Below are 27,993 nucleotides of genomic sequence, written 5' to 3'. Positions count from 1 at the left end.
TCTGTGTAAAGTCTGTATTCCCATTCAAACTTCTGAAGAGGTTTCCCCGGGCCTTTCTCGTCCGGGCCCGATCAGCGTCTTAAGGCAGTGAAAGTCACCTTCACTTTAGTCCCGCTGGCTCTGCTGCGGTTCAAACGACCGATAACGCCTGTCTGATAGAATGATAGTGCTTTCCCCTCTGTCCCTTTTTTTCAGTCATTCGTTAATGAGCTCTTTTACCCCCCCCTTGTCATCAGCAGTTTTCAGGGAAAGAGCGAGCGGGCGAGCAAGTGCGAGGAAGAGAAAAGGGAGTAGGTGTCATCGATACGACCGGGCCGGGGTAAATTATTGATCGCAGCCCTGAAAGGAAAGGAGAAGGAGGACATCCAGCTGCCTAACTAGCTGTGACGTAGACTCACACCTCAGGGATAACCTCGACTTTGGAGAAACAAACTGCTGTCTTAAAAAAATGTGCATATTAAGCACTTAAATGCAAGAAATTAACTCTCAGAACACTTTTCACAGTTCAAGCACTGCGATAAAACATCTCAGCCGATCCCACATAGAGACTGTTTCATAAGACTCATAACGAATGTCTATGAGAAATATACTACAAATCTAATCACACAGCAAAGACATGAATCCTCCACTCTGTTCAGTATGAAATTATTTCAACAGGTGTTCGATAGATCGCTTGTATTCTTTCCATAACCGGTGGTGGTTAATGGGTATCGTCGTGGTCGACTTAAGTGAAATATAACCTCTTCTCCGGTCGGCTGCCGGTGCACGCACGTGTAGCCGATTGTGTGTTTGTGTTGTGAGGGCATTTCTGAGTGACAGCAGCTCAGTGACTGCGGCAAAAATCACCACTCAGAAGCAGGCTGTCGTTCATTCTGGTTCCTGGTTCCTGTCTTTTCAGAGCAGCCACTCCCACCTGCTCTGCTTTCCGCCTGGCTACACCACCTGATCTTTCCCACTCGTCTGCTCACCTCTTCCCACTCTGCTCATTAGTCTTATATGAACTACCCGTCCACTGAAGGCACTTTACTTGATTGTCACTTTGGGTGCGTTTCAGCATTCTTCTGGTTAGTTTTCTGCCTTGTTTTTGGACCGTGCCTGATAATTTGGACTCTGCTTGACTGCTCCTTTTTTGAAGAACTAAGTACATCTGTTTTCTACTTCATGCTTTCGGTTCCTTGCTCTGAAACTTGACAAAGAGTCTAAGTGGAATTACTAATCCTACCTGATGAATTTATGAAATATCAACTTATTTATTCACCCTGGTACCCCATTTAAAATTCATGAGCAGATGTCTTCTACTTTAAACTCTCGTTGAACCACTCTAAATCTGTTCTAATGGAGTGTATTCAATGAGACATTCAACTAGTTTGAGAGTCTGAGAACTACACATCTAAAAATCCTTAAAAAGTTTAATTGGACTTCCAAATTTTAGTGTCAACAAACCACTCTGACTCATTCAAACAAAAATAAAAGGAAAGAAAAACACTGTTTATATTCTTCCAACGTTTCATGCGTGTATTTGTCGGCTTGTGTTTGAGTCATTTCGGAAACTGTTGTGACTAATTCCTGATAACCTTTAATATTATTTATTTTTTCCAAAGGTCACAGAGCGAGAAAACTTTAAATACAGAGAAAAACTTGTAGAGTAGAAAAAAGAGGCTGCGGATACAAGTGAGAATACTATTAAAGATAGATTGCCCTTTTAACTATTTTTAAATAGAGTCCACTAAAAAGCAAGACGGGCAAAATTTTGGATTTTACTGACAGACGTACATCTGACAATATCAGTAAGACGCCTTTGATCAGTCCAGGTGAAGGCAGACTTGCATCTCAAGCTCGAAATCCCAAACCCCTCCGTGACTACAAACACAAAGTTTAACCTTCAACAGGCACCTTTTGGTGTCATCACATTTGAATGTACCAACTTCCAAAACTATAATAAGAGCCAGTCCAGACAAAATAGACATACACATCCAGAGAAAACAGCCCAGGCCAGGCAGACACACACACCCAGAGGACACACACACACACACACACACAACTAAATGCTGCATTGCATTTGTGTTGCGTCTGGGTGAACAGAGCAAAGGTTTGGTGAGACAGTACATGGAGAACGGACATACAAGGTTTTGACAGCCAGTAGCAGGCACCCCAAAAACTATGTTCCCTTTTCCAACATTACACTGGCTGAAAAGTATGAATGTTGCAGTGCGTGTGTTTCACTGCTTCACAATCATGGATGGTTTCTAGACTTTCAAGTGTCCTGTGTATGCGTGGCGTTTTAACTGGGAGTATGTAAGTATGTCTTTAGGTTTTGCTCCTTCCATCCTTGTCTTGAAGCTAGTTTAATTATAAACGCAGACATCATGTGACGAATGTGTGAGACTGTTCTACTCAGATGGAATGAACATGTCTTTCAAATAGGCAATATCGTCATAAATGACCTCTGCACCGCCACCATCCCCTTTCTGTTGCTTTTGGCAACGACTCACAGTCTCTAGCACAGTTTTCAAACGGCGATTGAGGGCAGCGAGGTGGGGCTCCGACAGCAGCGGGGCCACCCTGTGGAGGGGGTCACTGGAAAGTGAGGCCCTCATGACATCACTGAGGCGGTACTGTGGCAAAGAAAGGAGACGCAGGCGTAGCCAAGTGGAGCGACGGATTCTGGAGAAAGAGCAAAGTGAAAAAGATTGGTAGAGAAAGAAAGATGAAAATAGGGAGGAACAGTAAGACAAGAAAATAGGACAAAAATGATGAGGCATTAGGTTCGGTTCGTCAGTTTCCTTGTGCCTTAAAGCATAAAACCTGAACTGTTGGCAATATCCGATATTACTTAATGATTAATGTGATATTCACATGGTCATTGCTTCAGCTACTGACATCACATTTGGAGCCAAAATTATCACAGTAACTAAATTCAATATCGTTTCTAAAATGTCTGTATCTGAAGACAATAAAGTGAACAATGTCGTGAACAAACGTACAATTCTAAGAAGAATTTACTACTATTCGGAACATTTTTGCACGTACCTGCAGCACTGTTCTAGTGGCGCCAAGATAGAAGGCTCATCTTTGGAGTGACGCCCAAATCTGCAGTGAGAACAGACCTGAAGTCAGTGGAATTAACAACCAAACCAGCACTGAATTAGGACAACTCTGAGCAGAAATACTCACGCCCTCCCGTTGTCGAGGTGCAGCAGGAAGGTATTGTTGCCAAACCTCTCAAAAGTTTCATAGTGGTGTCTGTCCATGTTACCTAGAGAGAGAGAGAAGGATCTGGTTACAGCTCTGCCCCTCCATCCTCACACACTTCACATAATATGTAAACAGAAATATTCCAACATAAACATATGAGGGATTAAAAACAAAAACATACTTTTGAATCTGTGCTGTCGGTATTGCCACTTTATCAGGACTCTCAAATAATCTATTAAAGTCTTCTTTTAAGATTTCAGACTGTTCCTTTCTGATGTCCACCGCACCCACGTGCACAATCAGATGTCAGAGACTGTGGCACTTGGATAGCTGCAGGTAACTATTCTGTTCATATTAGATACGGCTCCATCTCCAAGCACAAGGATACCTTTGACCGTCACACTTTGTACAGTTCTTCTGTCCATCTGCTGCTCTGTACTGATTTCAGGGTTTCTGTTTTGCACAGTGATTTTAGTTTTCTCTCTGTTTGTTAAACTCAGTCACACTTGGCTCCGACAGCGGTAAAAATCTGTTCGTTAACTTTTTTCTGGGTGATGTTACGTATCCTCCATTGATACCAGCATTTTGACTTGGCTTCAGCTTAGCACCGAGTTGATTAACGGTGTCTTTACAGAGTCTTGGAAGAGACACGGTAACATTTAGCTTTTGGTTTAAGTTGAAAGTAGCCGTTTTTGTTTTTACCTTTTCCTTTGTAAGTAAATGTGGACTTCTTACCACTGGATTCCACTGGGAGCGTTTCCTAAAGTCCTAATCCAGTTTCTAGAATTAAAAACCCTTCTTGCAGAGCACAAATTTCTTGTTTATTTATCCGACCGCATCCACAGGGAGAGTTTGTTTGGACTACTCCCTTGGACATGTTGAGGAGAGTGTAATCGCTGGCTCGTCAGATAAGTTAGAAAAATAAAAACAAAAGTCTTGGTTCACTTAAAAGAAAAGAATAAAATAAAATCCAAGATTTGAGAACAAAAGTAGAGTGATTAAAAAGTGAGTAAAGGAGTAAGCAGCAGGAGTAAGCAGAGAGACGTCTGCTCCTGAAGCGAAGTGAAGAAGACAGTTTTAATGAAAAACTCATTTCAAAGTATTAAAAAGAATAGACATACTGTAACTGTAAATCCATTTACAACTGTACATACATACTGTATATAAAGAGCATCAATCTTAATGGTTCACAATACAGAAGACGTCTGATGCATTTGACCATCAGTTTGGCACATCACAGCTGGTGAAGGAAGCTCAGTACAATCAGAGCGTACTTACGAGCCTCACCCGCCTCAAAGTGCACAAAACAGGATTTAGGTTGGCATGAAGGGGAATCTTTGTGATAATGTTAACATCAGCTAGTTCCCAGGTTCCACTGTCCTGCTCTTCGTCCAGATAGAGCGGGCAGTGGTAGACTGGTAACTGAGCAGAAGTCAATGGAGAGACATCCTCGACTTGAACGCTGCAGGAGTCCTTTAAATATGCACAGTCGCAAGACAACACATCTCGAGCAGCGTCTGTGCTCTTGACTTGAGCCTTAACGTAAAGAAGCGGCAGTGAGCATGGCTGAGGGGAGAGTGTGTCCTGTAGGGCTCCCAGCTGTGCATCCCATGATGCCCCTTTCAGCTCCAGGCCACACAATAATGCACAATGCCGAGGAAGTGAAGGTGGGTGTGTGCTATTACACACAACCTGGATGGACAAGAACATTATCTTGAATTACTCGAAAGTGTTTAGAAAGTGGGACATTAACTTTTTCTATTAACTGAGTTTGAAATGTAGAAGGTCATTCTAACATGAATATATTTGAATGCTTTACCTGAAAATGCAGCGATACTTCACTGATACATCTGCGATTTATTCGAGCGGCCTCTCTCATCACTGCCACCAGGAAGCCTCTGGCTTTTCTGAAAGCAGATAGTCGATAGGCACCAGGTGGATCTGAAGTACTGCGACGCCAGAGATAAGCACAGAGCAACTCTGCTCTCCTCTCCAAGCGAGACAAGTCAGTGAGTTTGAGGAGGAAAGCGAAGGTCAGCGTGTATAGACCGGGCTGTTGGAGCTGTGAGAGGAGCAAGGACACCAAATCAATGAGATCATCCCACTCAGTCTGGAGAAAGTCACGTAGGGGACTGTGAGAAACAGCTCCTGCATTTGTAACTCTGCTGTCATTGCTGTGTGCAAGGTAACTCTTCAGAGCCTGCAATTTGTCTCTCGCATGGCTATAGGTGGGCAATACTGCCAGCTGGTTGAGTTTGGTGCTAAGACTCCTTTCTGTTCCTAGAGGAGTTTGGGAAGCCTGCAGTAGTTTGTTCAGATTGAGGCTATTGATCTTGACTATCTCAGCTGCTACATCAACACTGAATCCCAACAGAACAGGGTCACTCCTGTTTGTTGAATCCCAAAGCCCATTCTTCAAACCCTGTAGGAGTCTTGACAAATCTGAGGACATAAAATAAACCCCAAATCACTACATTGCATTTATACAAACTTATTATTTCTTGGTTATATCAATGAATATTTAACTGATGCAGTTCTCATGTTGCACCTTGCTCTGTATGTCAATGTGCTTGTATGCTATGTGACATATCAGGACCAGGTTGTTTGGTTACCAAAGTTGCCAGAAGTGGTGATAACATTTGAGATGATGTGTGGTCCGTTGCCCCGGAAAGGCAACACTGTGCTGAAGCAAGTCTCAGCAACACTCTGCACCACCTCCAAATCTGCAGAGTCCATCACATGGCCGCCATGCACTAGATTGACTAAGAATGGAAAATACAACACGGTGAAGCATATAGTAAGTGAATTAGTGAGACCGTTTCATCTTCTCATGCTGCCTCACCTGCTATATATTGCAAAACCTTGGTCTTGTCATGGCAGAGACTGGCAATGCCAATGTAGGCATCCACTAAAGCAAGGAGATCCTCCTGACTCCTTTAAAAACCAAGCGATCCACATGCATAAGCAAAACATTTTTTGAAAACAATAAGTTTACATGATGTTTGGTAACGCTCTGAGCAGATGTGATGAATATCCACAGCTAGTATGTGTAACAATTTTCTCACCAATGATAGATTTGTCCATGGCCTGAGTATTTATAGGTCTGTCTCTGTAGCAAGACAGAGTGGAAGATGGCACAGCGGAGGAGCAACTCCGTATCACTGGCTGTGAAATCTGGCCGTGGTGGAGGCTGATTGACAAATGCCACCTGTCGCAAAGAACAGCTCAGCTCCTCCTTCAGATCCCAAGGAGAGTCACAGACCAGAGGCAGGGCACAGATTCGCACTGCAGCTGTTTGATAATCATCATCAAAATTACAATTATTAAAAAACAGCAAAACCAGGGTCACTGTTTTTATTTTAAACAGTAATGAAAGTAATAATAAATGTACCTGGTATGAGGTGTGACGCATTTTCTTCAGTTACAAACCACAATCGGAAGCACGGGTGAATCAGGCAGGGCTCCTCTGCGTGATGTGAAGGCAGGCATGCAAGTAGGTCGGCAGGCAAAAGCACAAAAAACACGGCTGGGTTTTAAGCGTTGGTTAATGATGACAAATGGAACGAATGCAATTTAAACTGATTCTTGATCGACCACCGACCTTTCACAGAGGAGATCAGGTGTCTCAGGTGAGCCACTACTTTCTCATCCCATTGCTCCAGCAGATGGCAGTTGTTGAAAACCAACCAGTGGCCATCATTAATGGCTTTGTCCAGCATTGAAAGGATGAGCTCACCATCACGCAGTCCCCCAACAGAAACTACTTTCACCTCAACCTAAAGCATATTCATTAAGAAAAACATTAAGCACTGCATTACAGATAATAAACTGAAACAACTAAATTAGTGTGTGCGGTCACCTCTTTGTCTTCTGAAACACAGTGGGCCATTTGGTGTATTAACTGAAGAGGCAGGATGCTTATCCACTTATCATCTTTTGGACTGGGCAGTACAAGAATGATGGGTCCCTCATGTTTGACAACATATCGTGAGAGGGCCTCTGGATTCCCAATGTGAGGGACCTCAGTCCCTGCTGACTCTCCACACAGGCAGAGCAGGCAGGCGTTTATGTCATCAGCTACTCCCTCCAGGCAGTTCGGCAGCATGGTTTTCCAGAGTAGAGCCCGCTGCAGCAAGGAGAGATGGGAGTGAGAGCGGCAGGGAACAGTACCCACCACAGTAGAGGAAGGGAACTGCAGGTACTCCTGCCAATGTTTGGGGGAAGCGCAGAGTGAGGCAATCAGCCCTTTGAAAGAAGGGATCTCTTCCAAGCAGAGAAGCTCTGAGTGGACACAAGGTGATATCCAGCTGGGCAGAGCACTGCTGGACTGTGGAACCATGTGGGCAGAGGGGCAGGGTTTGACTTTAGTTTCAGGATGCTCTCTGTCTGTAAGGCCCCTGAGGAAGACCAGCTTCTCAGCTTCAGAGCAAAGCTGATTGTGCTGCAGCAGAGCCAAAGACACCAGCAGCTTCAGAACCAGAGCATGGCTCTTGAAGAGACAAGGCCTGTATTGTACCAATAGCTGGACCACCATCCTGTTCATGATCTCTGGTATTAAGCTCCCTGGCACTTTCCCAATCGTATATGACACCAATGGCCTTCCCTTTACAGTGAAAGCCTCTTGCATTACTTTGATGAAGCCACGTAGAGAAAAGTGATAAGCGGGGGACAGACGGGACACCGCCTGCAGAGCCTCGTACAGGGCAGCTGCCAGCCTCACTAACTGGAGGGGAGCAGCCAGCAGGGATTTGTGGTGGTCCTGCTCCTCACGCAGCCGCTTCATCTCAGCCTGCAGTTTCTTCACCACATCGAGACAAACAGCCGCACGAGGAGAAAAACCTGGGTCTTGCAGAACGTTATCAAACTGCAGGATGTAGTCCATCAGAGCATCCTAAAAAAAAAAAAAAAGATTGTTTACAATAAATTGATGTCCAGCAACTATGAAGATGGAATAACTGAGTGTTCATCAAGTAGAATTTAGCATCACAGCACTGCACTCTGCTTTCATTTGATTTAAGAAATAAAAAATGTCAGCACCAGTTTAACTAAAAAATACAAAGAGCACTCCACACTTAAACAGAACGTTTGTACAGCACGCAAACTATATATCAACTTGACATGAAGACAAAGTCTGGGGGAAAAAATTCAGCTGGACAGTGTTCAGGTAATGATATGACTTGTCGTCTCAGAAAACTCAATAACTATGTAAAAAACAAAAACATTTTACATGTAAAAAACATATCGAGTGATTTAGAGGCCGTTTGAAAAATATTTCAGAAAAACCTCGTCTTTGTTTCATAAGCAAAGACAAAAAAATGTCAACCATCAATAGCATGTAATGGCTTGCAAGAGAAAAATAGTAAACCTCTGCACACTAATTTGAGTCTACTTATCGATTAACTATTGATTACTTAATGCAAAACAACCAAGACAAACAATATATTAGCTTAATATGATGCTTAATATGACGGCTGTCTAGTCACCTTTTCTGTGACGAGTTTCTCCTGCAGCAAGTGATTATAATTCTGGAATCGCAAGGTTTGAATCAGCAGTTCTTTACACTCAGACTGCAGCAGCTGTGTCAGCATCAGCTCTTGAATCTCTTCTGAGCTCAGAGAGAGGTCAACCACATGTACTCGAGCCAAGATGGATGCATGGATCTCTACATAATGGGAGTAAAGACATGTTTGTCAGATTAGTAAAAAAAAAAGAGGTCATTTTCACAAGAGTGTCCAGTTCACTCATTTCTTGTTAGGATCTGTCTATTTTTGTATCAATTGCAATCAACTGGTAACAGAAACAACCGACAGTATTGTACTGGGAGCATGAATGCATAGCCTTTAAGTCTGGTGCAAAAAAAAACAAATCAATTCATGCAAGAGAACTTTAACAGAGACTACCCCTCTACAGTTGGATAGTCTCTGCTTATCATTCTTACCACTGACAAGTAGTCTGACAGGCAGATGGGTGCTGAGGAAGAGGCAGAAGTCAGGGTGGACCAGCTCAACAGGCTGCTTTAATGCTGGGAAGCAACATTTGTCAGGGCGTGCCAGTTTGTCCAGAAACTGAGGACTAGGGACTGCACGTTCCATGTGAGTGACTAGAACTCTCAAACCTGCACAAAAAAAACCAAAATGTTAGAATGAGTATAAGGCTGGGAAAAAAATGTTTTAACTTAAAATGCCACATATTTTTTTTGTCTTATTAGTTTCCTATTGTGTTACCTTTTTCAGCAGCCTGGTCCAGCTTGTCCAGCAGCTCTGGATCATCTGCACAAACCACCATCCCAAACTCCGTCTCCTTCTCAAGTTTAGCATTCTCTCCTGTAGAGGAGTTATTTGACAGCACAATTTATGATTCAGATTTTATTTTGTATGAGGCCAATCGAGTCCTTGAGTGAGGATTCTGGAGGTTTGTAACTTCTGGCCAGACAAAACAGAAGCTATGATACATTTGAGTAATGAATTTTTGATATTTGATCGGGTAAAAGGGAAGCCTGTTTTGTAAATGTAAGGACTTACCTGTGATAAGCCAGTTTTGACAGCTTATCTCAAGGTGTTGCTGAGTGTCTGCCAGTAGAGGCCAACGCTGGACATAGCCACCTCTGTAACCCCACAGCAACAGCTTAACCACCAGTCTGGCAGAAAGTGTGTCCTCAAGTTGCCACTCGTTCATCCCTAATACCTGACCCAGAGGCAGCTGCAGCCTCTCAGTGACAGGGATGGGAAAACCAGGACAGTGGATGAGAGGTGCAGCGTCAAAGTCTGTAAACAGGGAGGTTCTGGGGTCCTTGGGGTTTACGTTGATGCTTCCTGTCTGGCACAGCACCCTCCACTTGCTCAGCAGTTCTGTGCGAATATCAGGTGCAAAGGGGCCTAAATAGGAGATGATTGCAGCCAGGATAAGGGCATCCCCTGGTACGCTTTGATTTCGTAACTCTGCCTCCTGAAGGGAAAAAAAGTTGATAAGAAAATTATGATTATTTAAATTTTTCTTGTAGATTAATCGTAGCAACTGGACTTGCTTGAGTTCCTTGAAGACGTTTCACCTCTCATCCAAGAGGCTTCATCGGTTCTGATGTCAGAGCTCAGAGTCAGAATTGATGAAGCCTCTTGGATGAGAGGTGAAACGTCTTCAACGAACTCAAGCAAGTCCAGTTGCTGCTATTAATCTACGAGAATAACCACGACCTGGATGGCTGAGAATCTTCACAGACATTATTTACATTTAAAAAAAAAAGAAAAAAGAAAAATAAGTACAAAGCTAGGTTATGACAGTATTTGCAAATATCTACATCACCTGAGCTGCAGCCCTCCAGTCTCTGACAAACATCTCCACGGGCTCCGTTAATAAAGCAGCTTCTGTACTCTCAGCTTCGTGCAGCTCCTGCAGTTGCTCCTCTAAGTGACTTCGCACAAACTGCAGCTGAAGCTTAACATCCTCCAGATGGTCATATGCTTCCTTCTTGTGCTGACTGGCCAGCTGTAGTTGATCTTGCGCCTCTCTGGCCAACGCCTCGAAGTCTTGCCTGACCAACAGTCCGTACACAGCCTGGACCCACAGGCACAGGGATTCGCAGGCCTTACTGACCTCACGCACAGAGTCTGGTACAAACTGGGGACTGTCAACTATCTGTTCAAGCTGCTGCAGTTGTTCATTTGTGAAACTATTATGGTCAAAAAATTCCAACTCCTGAGAAAGGGAGATATAATAGCACACAGGCACTCAGTTTAAACATAATTAAAAAAACAACAATGCCAAAGCAACTGGAACATTATTACACAAACCAATGAATTATGACCCGACTTTAGCACCACGTTAACCTGCATTTAACACAGTTTTTACTTGCATTGACAGCTTGTTGTAAAACATATATATCTGTCACACACCTGGAAAAAGTTGGATTGTCCAAGAAGTTGTTTGGCACTCTCCCAGCCTGGTGGACGATTAAACAGCAAACAAACAGCATCCATAACTTTCACCACGCCATCAGGTGGATCTCTGTAGTGGCGCACCTCCTCCAGGTCAGATGGATTAAGAAGATTAAGAATCTTGAGGCGTGACAGGAACACAGTTGTTTTCTGAGAAAAAGATAATTATATATGAACAAGAAGCTCTTTTTTTTAATGACAATTCTAATAAATGTTCTGAATTGCTCTAAGGGATGTGACTATGTTACATTCTATATCTAAACAGGCAACCTCAGACGGTACAATGAAAAAGCAGATTCAGTGATTATCATAATGTGTCTGCTCACGAATGTATTTGGCTTCTTCTGAGTACACCATGAAAGTGCTATATTACCTGTATTGTTGCAGATGAAGTTATTATTTAAAAAAAGAAAAGAAAAGAAAAGAAAATCGGTACCTGTTTTTTAGCATGTTTAACCTGTTCTTGAATGCGATTCAGTTTGTCTTCCTCTACTACACATTTCTCACAGGCTTCTCCAAACAGGCTCTGCTGATCATCCACAGCTCTAAGGAGCTCTCTCTCACGCTACAAGAATGAAAGGAAGAGAATATACCATTTATGCAGGTATAATTTACTCATTTTAACATCCCTTAATACTCAAATTGAAATATTATCTGAAGTCCACTCATAAGGTTACTTTAACATCACCTCTTCGTTAAAAAATAAATTGCTTAAGAGTTTGTATTCCCCATTGTGCAATAATTTCTTCAGCCTCCATAAGCCTCTACGGTGCACTAAACACATTCTGAAAAGGTTGTTTAAATACTGTGAAACACAATCTTGTTTAGGTAGACATACAGAGTAATGATCCCACGGAAATGGCATTTGCTAAATTGCTCCACATTACCTGCTTTGTCTCAGCAACCTTATTTTGCAGTAAGTTTCGTTTGCATTGTATAGCTGTCAGGACATCCAAATGAGACAGAACAGAGGCAATTCTGAAAAAGACAATTGTATTATTGTGAACAAGCATCTGTTTTTGTCAAGAAAATATTATTTACTGCTATGGTTACTGTGCGCATTTGTGTGTCAGATACTGTTTAGGTTGTAGCTGGTGGTGCAGCAGTGTTTGCAGCATGATAATTTACACTGAATGTGTTTGAAGTGTTTGAATTTGTTGTAGGTATGGTGTATTGTATCACATAAAAGCTAGGTCATAGACATCCCTTCCTAAATGTGTTTGTACATGTGTGGCAGGACATTAAACACTGCAGATACAGGTAGAAATGGAAAAGGCAGAAAAGAAACAAACAACTACCTGTTGGTTTTCATCTGACATTCCTTGTGCAGGTGGCTGCAGAGATAACCAAACTGGGCAATGAACCCCGTATAAGTCCTCGGACTGAAAGGTTGAGCAGTCAGAAGGACAGAAGCATACTGACACGCAGACTGGTGGATTCCTGCCATCGCCACAGCCAGGCTGACCTTGGAGTCTTCTCGAGCCACTTCATTAAAAAAAAATCAAAATCAATAAAAGGACAGAGGACATGTCTTGGCATAGTCTGGACAAAGCAATGCCAGTGACAAGTGACAAAAATGAGTGTAGACTAACTTTGGTAGTATGACTCACTTTTATAGGGACTGATCTTGAGGCACTGAGAAGCAACTTCCACTAAAGACTCGTTGGACCACGGCTGATACACCTCCACACAGCAGCTGAGCCTCAGAGCCTTGGCCATTTGTGCCTAGATCATAAACAGTAAAGAATTAATTGGGAAATACCTAATCTAACCTGCACAAATATATGTACGAAACACCATTAAATTCAAATGTGGTGTGCGGTGACTCTAGGACAGACAGTTTAGGTAGACAGGGTCTTGATGAGCACCCCGGACATCCAAACTGCCCCCTGCTACTGTGCTCAAGTCACAAGTTGTTGCCCCAAATGGCTGCTTTGACATCTTACTGTTTGCTGACATAGTTTAAATGTTGTTTCACGTATATATTAAAATAGATGTGTACACTTTTGTCTGATATCAACGTGGTCTGAAAAGTTTCTGTTTTGTTATGGAATAATGCACAGAATTCCAATGGAACACATTGTAATGTACTGAAAACACTTACAGTCCAACGTTGAGCTTCATCGTTTGGAGGTATTTCACCGCAGTTTGTCGTGGTGAAAGGCATCAGCAGAAACACGTGAACATTTCTGTGGACTTGGCTCAAGTTCCTTTGTGAAAAGAAAACAGACCAAAGATGGTTTACGATGTCAAAACATGTATCCATCTGTAAACTCAGAATATTCAGTAAGCACATGAAATTCATTTCTAGTCCTAATTTTTCAATAAAATGATGGTGCTGATTGGTTAAAAGCTACCAGTTCTAGCTTGAGATTTACTAGATCAGTAAGGTTTTCCTCTTACTTCTCAAACATCCAACAGTCCATAAGGTATCTTCTTGAGTTCTTCACCGCAGTCACTCTGGAAACAAGGTTCCTCAGCTCCTCCTCTGTATAGAGCGGTGGATAGGCTCTGTGGGCCATCGCCACCAGTAATTCTTCTCTGACAGGTTGACTGATTTCCTCATGGACAAGTAGGCTGACTTTAACTCCATCCTGTCTAGTTCGATTCCCAGCTTCTTTCAGGATTTCATGCAACTTATTTTCATTACCAGAGTGTACCTCTATCAACTGACAGCCTGTGAGGTAAGCAGCTAAACGCACAGTGGTTTTCCGGCCAGTTCCTCTGTCTGACCCGATCAGTACTCCGTGACCTCCAGGTAAGAGTAAAGCCCTGAGGATGTGAAACAGCTGGCTCACCCCCTGTCTGTGCACCATGTATCTTGTCGTAATGTCGCAGTCATTTTCAGCTTCCTCTTTTCTGTCCATAAATGCACACAGCTCTTGCAGCAGTACATCAACTTCTTGTGCTTGATAAGAGCAGCTGCATTTAATTTTGTATTGCTGGTTCACAGACCTCAGGGTCTCAGAGAGCTCAGGACCATATAAAAGCCTTGTCATTATGTCCTCTGAATGCTGAAGAATCTGTGGTTGCAGAGAGTCAGTTTGAAGGCCTTCCTTTTCTAAGCAAATGTTTTCAGACGGAGGGAAAGGTTTAGCCAGTGTAGGGCCTCCCATCAGGTCTGACTGCTCACATGGTTTTGGTGCTTGAGGCAGATCTTGAGTATCTGGATTCTGAGCTATTGGCTGACAACTGCCTGCTGTGTCGATTGGTAGTGTTTGAATAGAAAGGCTTGTGTCAGCAGGTGGGCCATCTAAACTGTCAGGGTGGCTTGCATCACCCAATTTATTTCCATAGTGCGTTGCTGCAGTCTTGCCTATGAGTGACACAAGAGTTTTTCTTTCATCCTCTGTGCACAACCTGTCACTGAAAGTACGCATGCACTCATGCATCCAGAGATGTACTACGTTAAGAATTGATGCTGAAGGCCGTGACAGGACAGGAGGAAAGCTCGACTGTGAATTCTCCTTTTTCTTGATTGTCTCTGTGTTTGAGGTGTCTGTCTGCGACAGGCTCATCCCCTGAAACACCTTCTGAAGGTCACGATGGGAGAATATGAAATGGGGCCTCTGCAGAGTGGGCTGGAATTGGTCACATACTGCATGATACAGATGTTTAGTAGCAGTGATGATACAATTCAACATATCGTCACCACAGTGCTCAAGTGGTAATTCTTTGAGCCACATTTTTATCCAGGGAGACTGTGTAGACAATATAACTTCCAGAGATAGGCTAGGGAGCACAAAGATAGAGAACAGGCGTGAGAGTCGCGGGGATATCACATTATTGTGGGAGCTGCCCAACTCAGACACACAACATGTAGCCATGTAGCTAATAGTTGCAGAACTCAACAACTTGAGGTGGTAAGTGTCCAATGTCAGAATCTCCCCCTTGGAAATACTCTGCCGTAGTGTCTCTAGAGCCATTGACGCCTCCCCAAAGACATCTATTAATAGGAATGATAGACATATTTACCTCATAAAGCTTCACACAGTGCAAAATCTGACTAAAATGTATTTACATCAGGCTACATTTTCTTACTCACCACAGGGGGCTTCATGCAAATCGTCCACAAACAGAAGCAGGCGTCGTCGCTTTGTCGTGGAGTCCATAGTGTCTTTGCAGTTCTTCTGGCAGTTGATGCTATTCAGTATAACACGCAGGTCTCTGGAGCTCAGTAGTGGACTGGCTGGAAGACTAATGTGCGGCTTGTCAAAAGTTAGCAAAGTTTTGCACAGAGTAGTTTTTCCAGAACCGGGCTCTCCTGCAAGCAGTACTGGCTGATTTGCCTCCAACATGAGCTTCAGAAGATATGTGTATTCCCCACGCTATGCAAATACATTCAAGACACTTGTAAGTTAAAATATTCAAATGTGGTGATTAACATATTCAAGGTACCTTTAGTGTACTAGATACAATACTCAGGACAAACCTTGGGAATGATGGACTTTGTCAACAGCGGGTTCTTGGGACACATCTTACTGTCGATGTTAAAAAAGTGGTCAAATACGTTCTCTTCATCAGGAACCACAATTTTGTACCTGCAGGTGAAGAGCACTTGGCGAACTAAGGAGTCAAACTGTGGCCAGTGGCTAAAGAATAAAAAAAGAACATTGGATACAGATTAGTATTGATAGCAAGTATACAATAATATTGAATAACAATGTTTTATGAAGCTTCTCTTACCAGGAAGGCAGATGTCCACCAAATCCCCAAACATAAGCCACAAGAAAAAGGTTTCTGGTGAGCGAATCTTGCTCACTTTGGGGATCTGTGTCTGGTGTGTCAGATCCATTTAGAGGTTTAGCTGGTGGAGGAGTGATACAGTCTTAGTAAAAGCAGCATAACTACAGCACTGCTACAAGTTCATACGTTTATGTATAATGTTGTGGTATGTGTTCTAATGGCCAATCTTGTACCTTTTTTGTCTATTTGAAGCACTGCGTCAGATTTTTCCACTGCCTTCTGAAAATGTTGCAGGAGGGCATGAAGGATTCTAATAAATGACATGACTTCTTGCAGTCCATCTGTGGAGCTTTTACAAATTTCTCTGTCAGTACGGATTGCAGAGGTAAAAGCTTGTTTCCCAAGCAAACTAAGTGTGCTGGAAAAAAGATCTTCAGCCAGACTACTCCACATTCTCACAATTCCTTGACTGAGTTTGTGTTTGAAAGAGAGAACTTTCAGTTCACTCTTCCAGATGGACTTCCACAGATCAGTACCTGTGAAATAAACAAGACTGCAGCGGGTCACTGTGGATGGGTTTGCATCACGTAGGTCAGTGATCTCCAAAAGCAGCTTGAGGCATGAGTGAGACAGCAATGTTTCACCTGATGACAGACACAGAAATGGATCCTGAGAATTGCACAGTGTGGTTAAGTAATCTAACCAGCCAGGCTTTCCCACAGGCTCTCCATCCATTATCAGCCACTTCACTAATGGCGTCTCATCACTTTCATCCTTTTTGTTGCTGGTTTCAGAAGATGTGCGCTCATGTCGTTCTGAATCTCTCAGCGCCTTTGCAACGGCTCCGTCTTGCCATCCTGTGTTTTCACAGAAGCAGCCAAATATCTCTTCATGGAACATGGCATTGGGAAATAAGACCAAAGTGTCGACAGAACTCCAGTCTGAAGCAGAGATCTGTGGATGTGCCTGTGGAGTATCTCCTTTAATCACTCTGTCCTTTTCAGAGACATATTTATCTGCCTTGGCAGCCAGACTATTTATTGCTCCAGCAAGAGTACTGTAACAGGTTGTCTTCCCGCTACCTGAGGGGCCTATGAGCATAACTGCCTGAGAGAATTTCAAAGTCTGGTAGAGTGTTACAGCACTGCAAATTATGTTTGTGTCACAATAAAACTGTTTTTGTTGTAATTCTTCTGTAATTGCATCTTGAAGTTGGTTCTTTTCTGCTTCTTCAATATATTGTTGGAAAAGAGGAACTTGAGATGCTATAGGGAACGTGTCCCTAAAAAAGATGTAGAACTGTGAGGTTTTCATGTCCACAGGAATCAAGACAGACAAAACTGCTTTGACAATAGCTGTCTCTTCCTCTTGTCTCTTGGAAAGCTTTCCAGTTTCTTTTCTATCCTTCTCAGAAAGTCGGACGGTTTTTTGTGAAGTCGTAAGATCAGTGTGTTTGGCAGCTGACCCTTCAGCCTCGTTTGAAATTGCTTGTTGTCGTACAGTTTGTTGAAAGTACATTTCAGAAGCACAGATGATCTTTTGCAAGACACCAAGAAAGCAGCTCTTGTCATCAGTGAAATGATCAGGTAGACAGTGGGAATCTATGGCCAGGCTGATAAGGGACACCAGACGCTGACTTAAAGACATGGCCTCTGAGAATCCAATGGATGTCAGCATTACTTCTGCAATAATCCTGTAATCCGTATGCATTAAGGACACAGGTCTAGTTGCAAATCGCAGACTCTCTGGAATCTTGGATGCGTGCCCTTTTGATGAGATAAGAACACATCCATAGTTGAGGCTGGCAGAAATGCTTTTCCCTTCAAGTACCATATGGCATTCTGGATTAACCATATTTGTGCAACCTGTGACCCTCTCAACGGTTTTGTCCTCTGGCTCGTCATTTAGTCTTTGATTCTGATGTTTTCTTAATTCGTAGAAGGATCGGTGTATGTCTGCTAGATGCTGTCCCAGGAAGGACAAGATACTTGGTGTTAGTAAGTCCACAGAGTTGAGCAGAAGCCATGCTCCTGTTTGGAGAGCACCCAGCAACATCTGCTGAATAACACCAGGCCTCATGCCTGGACAACATTGTAAAATGACAACCTGTCGTCCCAGCGCTTTTCCCAACTGCACCACAACTTTTTTCTTTCCAGACATGGAAGGTCCACTCACAAACCCACACTTGTAGCTTGACAGAGCGAGAAGAATCCCCAGCCTCGCCTGATCTGTGGAAGGAGTATTCACCATCACCCAGTCTTCTGGACCAGAATACTCAAAGCCATATTGGAAGTGATGGCCCAAAACATCCACGTAACAAGTCGGATCATCGCCGTCTTTCTGATCTTCTGAGTTTACGTGATACTTCATCACACTAAGCCACTCAAAAGACGTTTCCATCGCACACTGTACCTCCATGAGTTGAGATAGCTGCTGTGCATGATTCATTGTACGCTGCAATAAAGCACGCAGGCACATCATTGTGTACTTGGAAATAAGAGATCCACTTTGACACCCTGGGACTGTATCTCTTATGGAACGTCCAAGGTTTTCCAGCTTTGCAGAGTTGTATGTCTTTATGTTTCCTAACGTCACAGGATTTGACTGTTGGAAAGCTTGTTGAACAACACTGCACCATACTGCCTCCTCAGCCACCAGCAGACACTGAAGAGGATATTCAGAAATAAGCTCTAGCACAAGTTGGGCATTTTTTGTCCTGTCAGCACTGTAGATGTCACAAGGTAAAAGTTGACTGGATGGTTTATGCTGGTTTCGCACAAGAACACACTGTTTCATGAGTTGCATCATGGTCAACTTCAATTGTTTCTCAAAGAGCCTAAGCCAAACCAAGGCATCAAGGTTTGGTTCCAAAGGAGACTGAAAGGCAATGTGTTCGTTGAGGCTTCCAAAAACCCCCATCACCTTCATCTGCCTGTGGCTTTCAGACGTAGCCCCACAGCTCTGTACATCTCTTGTGTTAGATGGTATTTCACAGTCCACTTCAAGCCTGCATACCCCTTTAAAGAATTTGCGCACAAAGGGCTGCAGTGTAAAAGGTGTTGGGTGAAAAGACAGCAGCTTCATCACTTCCCTGTCACTCAGGAGCCAGAGTCTTGGATACTGTGCACGGAGGGCTTCAAGGAAATCCGACATCTGATTGGAAATTGCTTCCATTGTAGACAAACCATCAGAGAGAATCTGGCAAAGGCTATCACCATGAAGTTTGATGCTTGTCTTGCTAAAGTTCAACACACAAGGGTCAGCTGATACAGAAGCCATCACTTCCTTAAATGTCTCATCACCTGGCTGGAAACGATTCAGCTATAAAACAAAATACAAAAAGAAAAAAATGTTAATGCAACATGTGGCCTTACACCAAACTTCCTTTATGGAACGTTCCAAATATTGACATTTAGATGTTTGATTTGTGAAAGCACAGGGACATACCAGATCTAATCTCTGATCACCAAAGGATGTATCACTAAACATCTTAGTCAGAAAGGCCCACATTTGCTGATATCTTTCAAATAACTCCAGCAGATTCTCTGAGAATATAAAAAAAAAAGAAAGAAAAAAGCAGCGTATTATATTTTTACAAGTCTGCTTAATTTGTGTCCGTGTTAAGACACTAACAAACTTCCACATGACTTGCTTAATTACTGCTTACTAAGTTTTTGTAGCGACTTAATCCAATCCTCTAACTGCAGCCTGAACTCAGCACTGTGTGGGGACGTCAACATGGTGGACAGAGTCATCACATCATTCTCTGTCTCAACAAGGAGTACGTCCAGACCTGAATGGGAAAACACATAGCAAATCCAGTAATTTGTTAGAAGGACATTGCTTTTACACACTTACCTTAAGAGGGACCCAAAGTAATGACTCAGCAACAACAATCTGTGACTACACAACGTCCACGTCTTTGACATTAAATTTGCCTGCTTGTTATTTAGTCTCACCGGTTATGGTGAATCTTGAATCATCGCAGAAGTTTTGACTCGCAGTTTGAACATTTGAGACGATGCCTTCTGTGGGCTTCTCCTTCTTTGATAATCCATTCTGTGGCTCACAGTGCTGCCAAACAGGGAGAGTGAATTCATCCAGCTGGAAGAGTCTGACTTTCCATCCCTGGCAAAGCTTTTGGAAGGTCTGCTCCATGTTCTCCTCTGTTTGTGCATCCCTGTAAATCTGACCGAGTAGAAGGTAGTGTAAATGTCTTACATCAGTTATTTAGCCTGTTTTCCCAAGCAAATGTTTCAACATATTATTTGCCTATTATTTCCATTTAGCACCACTGCCATAGCTTAGTCTATAACTTCTCTTGTACTCACTTTGTTAATCATTTCCTCATGAGTTTCAAGTTGCAGAGACATGAGATCAGCGACAGTCACCTTGTTCTCTGGGGCATACAGCAGACCCATGTCTGCAAGATACACAACATTTTGATCATAACATCTATGCAGCAGTTCACAGAGTAAGCAGTGGCACAATATGGGCAAAGTCTCCAACCTTGGAACATAGCTCTCCGGTGTTTTTCTTTAAGTGTGGGGCTCTGCAGCTTGGCCAGGAATTTGAGGTGATGGTTAAAGTTCTCTAGGACTTCTAAAGTCTCTTGCAGCACTGCATCATGGGGGGGTATGATATTTGTCAAAGACTGAGCTTGTTCCTTCCACATGGCAATTTTTGCCTGGTCTTGCGACACCACAACCTGACAAGTACACACATGTTCATTGTTTTTTGGCTCATATCACATGGGCAAGATTGATATATTCAAAAACAGTGAATACTATTATGGAGTAGGTTGTGCTTGTCAATACCACAGCATTACACTTCATTTTTACTCCAAAGAAGAAAAAGAAGGAAATCAATTAAGAGGGAAGCACATTTAATTTTACGGGGTGTGTCAGAAAGGTTCCAGGACTGGTGTCACAAAAGATATATTTTTTATAAGTTTTCCCCTTCAGACAATCAACCAGCACGTCTACAGAGAGATCCTGCAGCATTTGCTTTGTTCAGTGCGTGAGAAGAGGCGGGAGTTGTGGCATGACAACGCGCTCCGTGTGATTTTGTCCTCTTCCCCAAGCTCAAAGGGGTCAGCAGGGGGACCCGTTTTGGAGACGTGGATGACATTAAGATGGCTGTGATGACGGATGTGCGGAGGATCCCCAAAGAATCCTTCCAGGAGTGCATGGCGGCGTGGCACAGAAAGCTGGGAAAGTGTGTTAGACTCCAGGAGGATTAGTTCGAAGGGAAAAACTGGTAGTTTGGATTTGAAATGCATTTTTTGTGACACCAGTCCTGAAATTTTTCTGACACACCTCATATACAAATAGAACAAATTGTTTATTCCAAATAATTACCTGCATGACAAACACATTTTATATTCTTGTCATGAAGCAAAAAAAAAGTGATTTGACATTTCACCTCACTGAAAAGCAGCCGTTTCCATTCTTCCAACCACGTAGCACACGCAGCTTTCAGCTCCCACAACTCTTTGCGGGCTGTGACCTTCTGAGCATCTGTTGTCAGAATAGACAAATCCATTGTATGCTCTGATGGGAGACAACAAAACAATTAGACTTCAAATTTTTGTCAATACATATCTTTTTTTCATTTTTGTTCAAACACAAGAAATAGATGTTTTGTTATTATTACTTTTTTTTTGTTGTTGTTGAAGTTTATTTTTTAATCTGCAAGCAATCAAACCTGAAAGTCCTTCCAGTTCGGAAAGTGTCTTCTGTAAATGATTTATAGAAACTACACCGAATCAACCCACCTTGTAAGTTTTGACTGTTAATATTAAGCTGTTTCAGCTTTGCACTCAGAGTCTGCACATGTGCACACATGTCGTTCAGTTTAGAGGCCATCTCTGTGGCATTCTGGTTCAAGTCAAGAAAGGGTCCAGATGTAGCATGAGAGACTACATTTTTAAGGTCACAGACCAAGCACGAGAACATTGTGTCCAATTCTTTAGCTGCTGAAGGAAGACGGTGGCGCACAACACTGTCTGCTTGCTTCAAGAGGGGAATAAAGGAATTCCACAGGCCCAGCATCTAAATGTGGAACACAAATAGAAGCACGCACACTGCAGCGAAAAACAGACTCAGATTACTGAGGTGTACAACTACAGTTTGGTTATTTATGGCATTGTCTTCATTTCTACGCCTGCAAACCTTTTCTTCCAAACTCAGCTCCTGCTCTGTCATCTTCCTATGGGTCAGGCACATCGCGGTATGGAGGGAGTGAATGTACTCCAACCGTCTCTGTACGTCAGCCAACATTTTCACAGATTCCCTCACCTGCAGACAAAAGAAAAATGTTGCTTTTGATACATTTTTTTTCTGGTTTATCGTTACTCAGTAAATTATATTTGACCAGTGATTTCAAATATACAATATATGTTATCTTCCATCCCAAAAGTCTTAGGAGGCAAAACAAAGTACCTTCAGATGTCATTATATAACATTCTAGTGACTACGGGCTGCAATTTCAGTGACAACTAGAAGAAATATATCCAAACCATACGCTCTCATAACAACTCATTATCACAAAATCTCACTGGAATACTTAATAATGGAAATTCTAAAAGTATACACTAGGGTTCCTCACCAGCGCGGCATCAAACAACAGCACTGTAGGCCTTAATGCACTGAGAATCATCTGATTATTCTTGGCTAATGGAATCTAAATTCAGAACACATTTGAGGAGAGGCAGAGCCTTTGGGATAAATAATTTAGTTAAAGTGAATGTGTGACCACAAGATGTGCCTCAAGAGGATCCGAACGTTCCTTCCAGCCTCCTTGTTAAGAGACAACACAAAAAACGAGGGTATTGTCTCGCATATCCAGTTATCTATTTCTCCTCTACACATGATGTTTTTTCTTCTTATACACTATTTTTTTCAGGCATATATGTCATTCTCAGGAGTTTCTGTACCAAAAGAGCATATTGTGAGAAGTCATGTAAGTCTTGTGGTTCTGTCTTGAGTTCAGCAGTCGTCCTCTCCAAGTCTGATATGACATTCTCCGAGTGCAGCTTGATCTGCTCAACTAGCTGCTGCAGCACTTCCTCCTCAACGGACCTTAGTTTTCGTCCTGGAGAAACGAAGGCACAGCGGTCATGAGCGCTTCTCATTGTTAACATAAAGTAAGTAATAGATATCTCAACCAATCAACAGACCTTGGAGGAAATTTGAAACAGGGATAATAGTTATTTCTTCTAGGTTTGAGATAATGCAGTTTTGAAAGACAGTCCTTTAGAGTCATCATGTTAAACTGGATATAAGCCGCTACTTTCATACAACTACTAACCTAGAGTTTCCTTTGTGAAGGTGCAGTCAACAATGAACAGTTGGTTGGAGGTCGAGATCAACGAGTCAGCTGTGTTGATTCTTTCAGTCCAGTTGCGCGTCTTCTTAAAGTGTTCCTCATAAAGCAAAGCAGGTTGACCTTTCATGGATTCCAAATAGGCTAGACTCCACTGGCCAACAAACAAATGGATGTCCACCAACCATGCATAGCTCTCACATAGCTGCCGGATTTCCAGTTCAGCTTCCTGTCCAGAGAACAGCAAGAGCTACTGTAGGCAAACAGAGTAGTGCGCAGATTCTATAAAACAATTACTAATTGTGCATTGACATCGACCAGTACTGGATTTGAAAGTGACAGCCTCACCTGCATGGTCTTAGCCTGTGCTTCCTCAACTTGCTTTGTAATGTCATTGCTGCTAATCTGCCACTCCACTTGTGTTTTGGACAGAGGATAGTAGGAACCACGCACCATGTTGCATTGCACCACTGGAAAATTCTCTTCAGGCAGCACCACTGACATGTCTCTGAGCCATCGATGAGTCATCCTATCGTTGTTCATCTCTCCTAGGAATAAAAAAAAAATAAAGATCTTTCAAAGACACAATAATTGACAAAAAATATAAATAATTAATCAGATTGTGGCACTACTGTTTTCTCAAGACCACACTGATCCCCAGAGAAATCCACAAAGTGCCAGGCACATTTTCACATGAATACCATGGGTTTACATCAGCAGAATCTCAAATTAACTGAAATTAGAAGAGTGGAACGTAAAGACCAGCAACAACAGCAATGCAAATGATCATACCTATAGATGCAGAATGTTGGATACAGCTGGCGTCTGAGGATAAATCCTGGGCAGATGTGAACTCACTGTTGGTTATCTCCAGGAAGAATCCACAATTCTCACACATCTGCCAGGGATGAAAGGTGAGTGTGGTGATTGAATTAACAAATGGAATAATTATATTAAATATGCTAAAAATATTAATCCTACTTGTTGGATTTTTATTTATTTTTTTACAGATTTTTTCTACGGATAAAACCGTCAGTTTCGTTGTTAACGTGATCCAATGATAAAACGATATATAGCCGATTATGTTTAAAATAAATAAATACACAGCGAAGTGAGAGGAGGAGAGGGAGAGGTCCAACACACCTGATGATAAAAGTGTTCAGGTGCAGGCAGAGAGATCTCGACTGAGTCAGTAAGCAAGAAAAAGTAGCCCCACATTCAATCTTGTAGGTTCAAATTTTAACAGTGATCACAATTTTGACTCTATGAACATGATGGCCAGTGGTATGGACATTTAAAATACGCTCAGCTTGTAGAAAAGACTGTTCATACAAAAAAACTAAATATCTGCTAATAGAAAATTTTTCAACATGGGCAAACTTGTGTAAAACACACTTTCCACTGTTCTCCAACAAATGTTTGATCGCGCACCCGTCAGAGGAGCAGCCACATGGTTAGCGTCTACCAAAGCAGCACGTGAGGCGTTTAGGGAACATTGGTAAAAGGTAGCATCTACCCATGGGCATTTTCAGCAATTGTTTAGCCTGTACCCAGTTAATGACTGATATCAGAAGAGGATTGCTAACAAAATAAATATATTTTCATTTTAAAATATTTTACAAACGTCAAGTCTTGTATCACTGAAGATCATTGCAACATAACTAAGTTATGCAAAAACAGCCATTCATCAGCTGCATGGTGCATCAATAGCTGTGGCAACGCTGAACCAAAACAAGGGAGGGGGGCGACCAACAAAGTTAATTGGTAGCACCAGTGCTACCATTGGAAAAGTTAGTCTGGAGCCCTGTCTAAGCCATTACAACTGCACAAATGAACCTTTTGGAAATATTAACACTTAACTTTTGTCCTTCACACTTCAAGTGCAAACACTGTTTCGTGACCTGTCCAGGGTGTCCTCTGCTTTCACCCTAAGTCAGCTGGGATAGACTCCAGCCCCCCACGACCCTAGTGAGGATTGAGCGGCGTATAGATAACGGATGGATGGAAATACTGTTTCATGGTTTGCTCACATTATGAACTACACAAGTGAAATATTCTAATTTGTGTTCACCACGTCCATTTGACACAAATGTGAGGCACGCTTCCAATGACACTCTCTGCTTCTGAAAAATATTCTGTGATGCAAGTGTAGCTGTAATTGCAACTGTGGGAATGTATTAATTACCTGAACAATAGAGTCGCCAACACTCAGAAGTGCTTCACTCACTGTTTCTTGGAACAGATGTATCGGTGGGTCCAAAGTCAGCAGATTTTTGGCACTCAAACACAGCTCAGTGTGGAAGACACAGCTCTGAGATTTCCTCCTCTGCCAAACAAAAAACATTCAGTTAAATTTATTTCATTAAATATAAATTCAGTTTATTGTCTATTAGCTTTATCTGATGCTCCCTCAGGTACTTTATGCAGCAGTGGTGCTTCAGAGTAATCACATGTTTGTATTCATATTTCTTCTGGTTATATTCTGAGAGAATCTTGCAACCGTGCACTATCTGAAAACACTTTGTGTTAAAGACCAAACTGACAAGGCTTCTATGCTTTAAATCAACTTTTTTTTTTCTAGCAGAAAGGTCTGTATGACTATAGCAAGACACTGCTGCATAAATGAAGGAAATTAAACACCTTTAAAAGACTGAGAAAAGAAATGGCATCTTGCTGGATGATGGTGACGACACTCTGAACAATCATTTCATGGATGAGTGCTGCAAAATTTCCTAGTTTCTGCAGGATGCCTTTAGACCGGGCCAGCTCTTTCTTCAGCTCACGCTGGTGAGCCAGATGCAGGTGAATGGGTTCCGAGCATCTATTTGGCCATTTAGCACTTTTTATTTGCAGCTGCAACTCCTGGTGTTTCTTATAGCTTTCTTCCTTCACCTGAGGATAAAAAAAGAGCATCTTAGAGATTATTCCAGAAAATGTCAGGCTTCTTTCTTAGATGAAGTAAGGCTCTTAAATTATACTCATTAAAAAGAAATGCTGTGCTCTCAGGTACTAAATGATTAATGGTATTCTTTATAAAGTTTACTGGTTGTTATGGTTGTACGAAAAACAAAGAAGTACCGCATTTAGGATAACAGTACGACACTGTGATAACTTCTGCAAAACCTGCAGACACTCTTGATTGTTGGTTATCAGTACATCCTTGAACTGCAGCAATGTGTAGGTTCTAGAGTCATCTAGAGGCATCCGGTGTGTCCCTTTTACTTCTTCAATAAGCCTATAAAAGAGAAAAGTGAAGCACAAAAACATTCCCACACTTTATGTTTAAGTTAAAGGTCAGATCCAATCATAAAGAAACTGAACGCCACAGTCTGATAGTTCCACAAGTATTACAGCATACAAAGAGCTACTGCTCCGGTATTTTAGTGTTGTAGCTGTGATTCAAGGCTGGGGTCTGCTCTAACTCACCTGGTGAACAGATGAAGAGCATTTCTAAACTGAGGTACAGCTATAAGAAGCATTTCCTGCAGATTCTTACATTTGCGCTGAAAAATGATTTTGCGCACATTTTTATGCCACCTGGGGAAAAAAAAACAAAAACATAATGCATCAGGACAAAAGTTATAAGTAAGTGGTGAGAAAGACAAAAGACAAAGCTAAATGGATTACCAGATGAAAGCCTTCCGCAGTCTGAAGTCCCTGAAAAAAGGGATTTCCTGCAGAGCTGTCCACAACACACACTCTTGGTACCACCTTCCCAGACTGACAATTTCATCACAACCCTTCTCTGTCATGTGTGCAACAGTTTTGGAAGAGAACAAATAGTGCTCTGAACCAGCATCACTGGATTGGACCACTCGCAGGTCATAGGGTCTGTGAACAAAGAAGACACCTGACTGTACATTTAACTGTTGAACAGCATGACATGACAACATGAGACAATGCAGAGAACTCTTAAATTAAGCTGTGGTAATTATCATTTTTCACTGGTACCTGTAAGCAGCCCTATCTGCTTCTTTCAGAAAATAAAGCTCAAAGTCTTCTGGGTCTCTTTTCTGGGCAAAGATTTGAACAACCTCAATGCCAGTAAGAGGAAATTTACTTGGTCTGGTCGCTTTCCCATCTTTCGCAGTCATTATCTTTTTATCCTTACATGCTGTGACTGTCGCTGGTTCATCTTTATCTGTAAGACTGAAACAAGAAAAAATGAGCATAAACAAGAGAGAAATTCATTTAGGATTTAAATAGCTTGAGGAGTAAATGTTGACAGCTAATCTGCCAGCTCTTTATACAACTTTGGTAACTGATTTTTTTTTTGTTTTTTTCAAATCTTCAGGGATAAAATTATGCAAGAAAAAGACAATATTTATTTTAAGCAGACATTGTGTGAAGAGGGCCTATAAAGACACACCTACACCTACTGCATATTTTCATCAAAGCACATTCATCATGCTCATTTTTTCTAAAGGAGTTTGATAGCAGTATTGTATTTATGTCAGAAATTACAACATTTTACACAACCTAAATGAGAAAAAAACCACTGTGTAATCCATGCTATCATTATCCCCGTGTACCTCTGCGCTGTCGACTGAGTCGCTCTGATAGGGATGTCAGTCCCTAATGCTAAGGCCATCAGTCCAGGTCCTTCTGTCCATTTTCTTTCACGTTTGGCTATCGCAGGTCCTACTTGGGCTATAAGACGAGGTAGTTCCAGCCCTGACAGAGGTTCGTCTGAGGGGACATTTCTGAGAATGGACCTGTGACTAAACAGAGGTCGGGCCGCAGACACTGCTGGTAAAGTCACATCACCAGAGAGGGCCTTTTTCTTAACCTTGGGCCTTGTAATGCCTTTACCACAGTTCTCAGAGGATCCATCCGTTGCAGGGGCAGCGGACAT

The 27,993-nt window shown here is 42.3% G+C and overlaps 2 protein-coding genes across 2 annotated transcripts in view; both read right to left on the bottom strand.

Moving 5' to 3' along the window:
* Positions 1-2,390: 2,390 nt before the first annotated feature.
* LOC103368013 (extracellular serine/threonine protein kinase FAM20C-like) overlaps positions 2,391-27,993 on the bottom strand; it is a 44,779-nt gene continuing 19,176 nt past the window's right edge. The window contains exons 8-10 of the mRNA XM_008296241.1: positions 3,175-3,256; positions 3,031-3,090; positions 2,391-2,664 (exon numbers count right to left, since the gene is read on the bottom strand). Coding sequence (XP_008294463.1) covers positions 2,391-2,664; positions 3,031-3,090; positions 3,175-3,256 — 416 coding nt within the window. The remainder of the gene's footprint in view (positions 2,665-3,030; positions 3,091-3,174; positions 3,257-27,993) is intronic.
* On the bottom strand, positions 4,459-27,993 carry dnhd1 (dynein heavy chain domain 1). The gene is made up of 44 exons (XM_008296240.1): positions 27,671-27,993; positions 27,090-27,287; positions 26,766-26,969; positions 26,565-26,675; positions 26,217-26,373; positions 25,779-26,030; positions 25,324-25,464; positions 23,931-24,036; positions 23,487-23,686; positions 23,124-23,367; positions 22,750-22,907; positions 21,986-22,111; positions 21,589-21,865; positions 21,237-21,364; positions 20,322-20,520; positions 20,144-20,235; positions 19,772-20,000; positions 19,480-19,605; positions 19,260-19,357; positions 16,046-19,133; positions 15,813-15,903; positions 15,559-15,718; positions 15,172-15,454; positions 14,386-15,072; positions 13,530-14,322; positions 13,231-13,336; positions 12,737-12,851; positions 12,425-12,611; positions 12,014-12,104; positions 11,563-11,691; positions 11,085-11,276; positions 10,495-10,887; positions 9,717-10,140; positions 9,420-9,518; positions 9,134-9,310; positions 8,679-8,857; positions 7,055-8,086; positions 6,797-6,971; positions 6,587-6,661; positions 6,261-6,486; positions 6,038-6,129; positions 5,808-5,957; positions 5,015-5,637; positions 4,459-4,887 (listed from the first exon to the last, which is right to left on the bottom strand). The coding sequence occupies exons 1-44, from the start codon at positions 27,991-27,993 to the stop codon at positions 4,459-4,461; spliced, it is 13,365 nt and encodes a 4,454-aa protein (XP_008294462.1).

The sequence above is a fragment of the Stegastes partitus genome, unplaced genomic scaffold (genome assembly GCF_000690725.1).
Source record: "Stegastes partitus isolate 25-593 unplaced genomic scaffold, Stegastes_partitus-1.0.2 Scaffold1113, whole genome shotgun sequence".
In the NCBI taxonomy this organism is placed as follows: domain Eukaryota; kingdom Metazoa; phylum Chordata; class Actinopteri; family Pomacentridae; genus Stegastes; species Stegastes partitus.
This window is presented reverse-complemented; position numbering and strand designations above follow the sequence as displayed.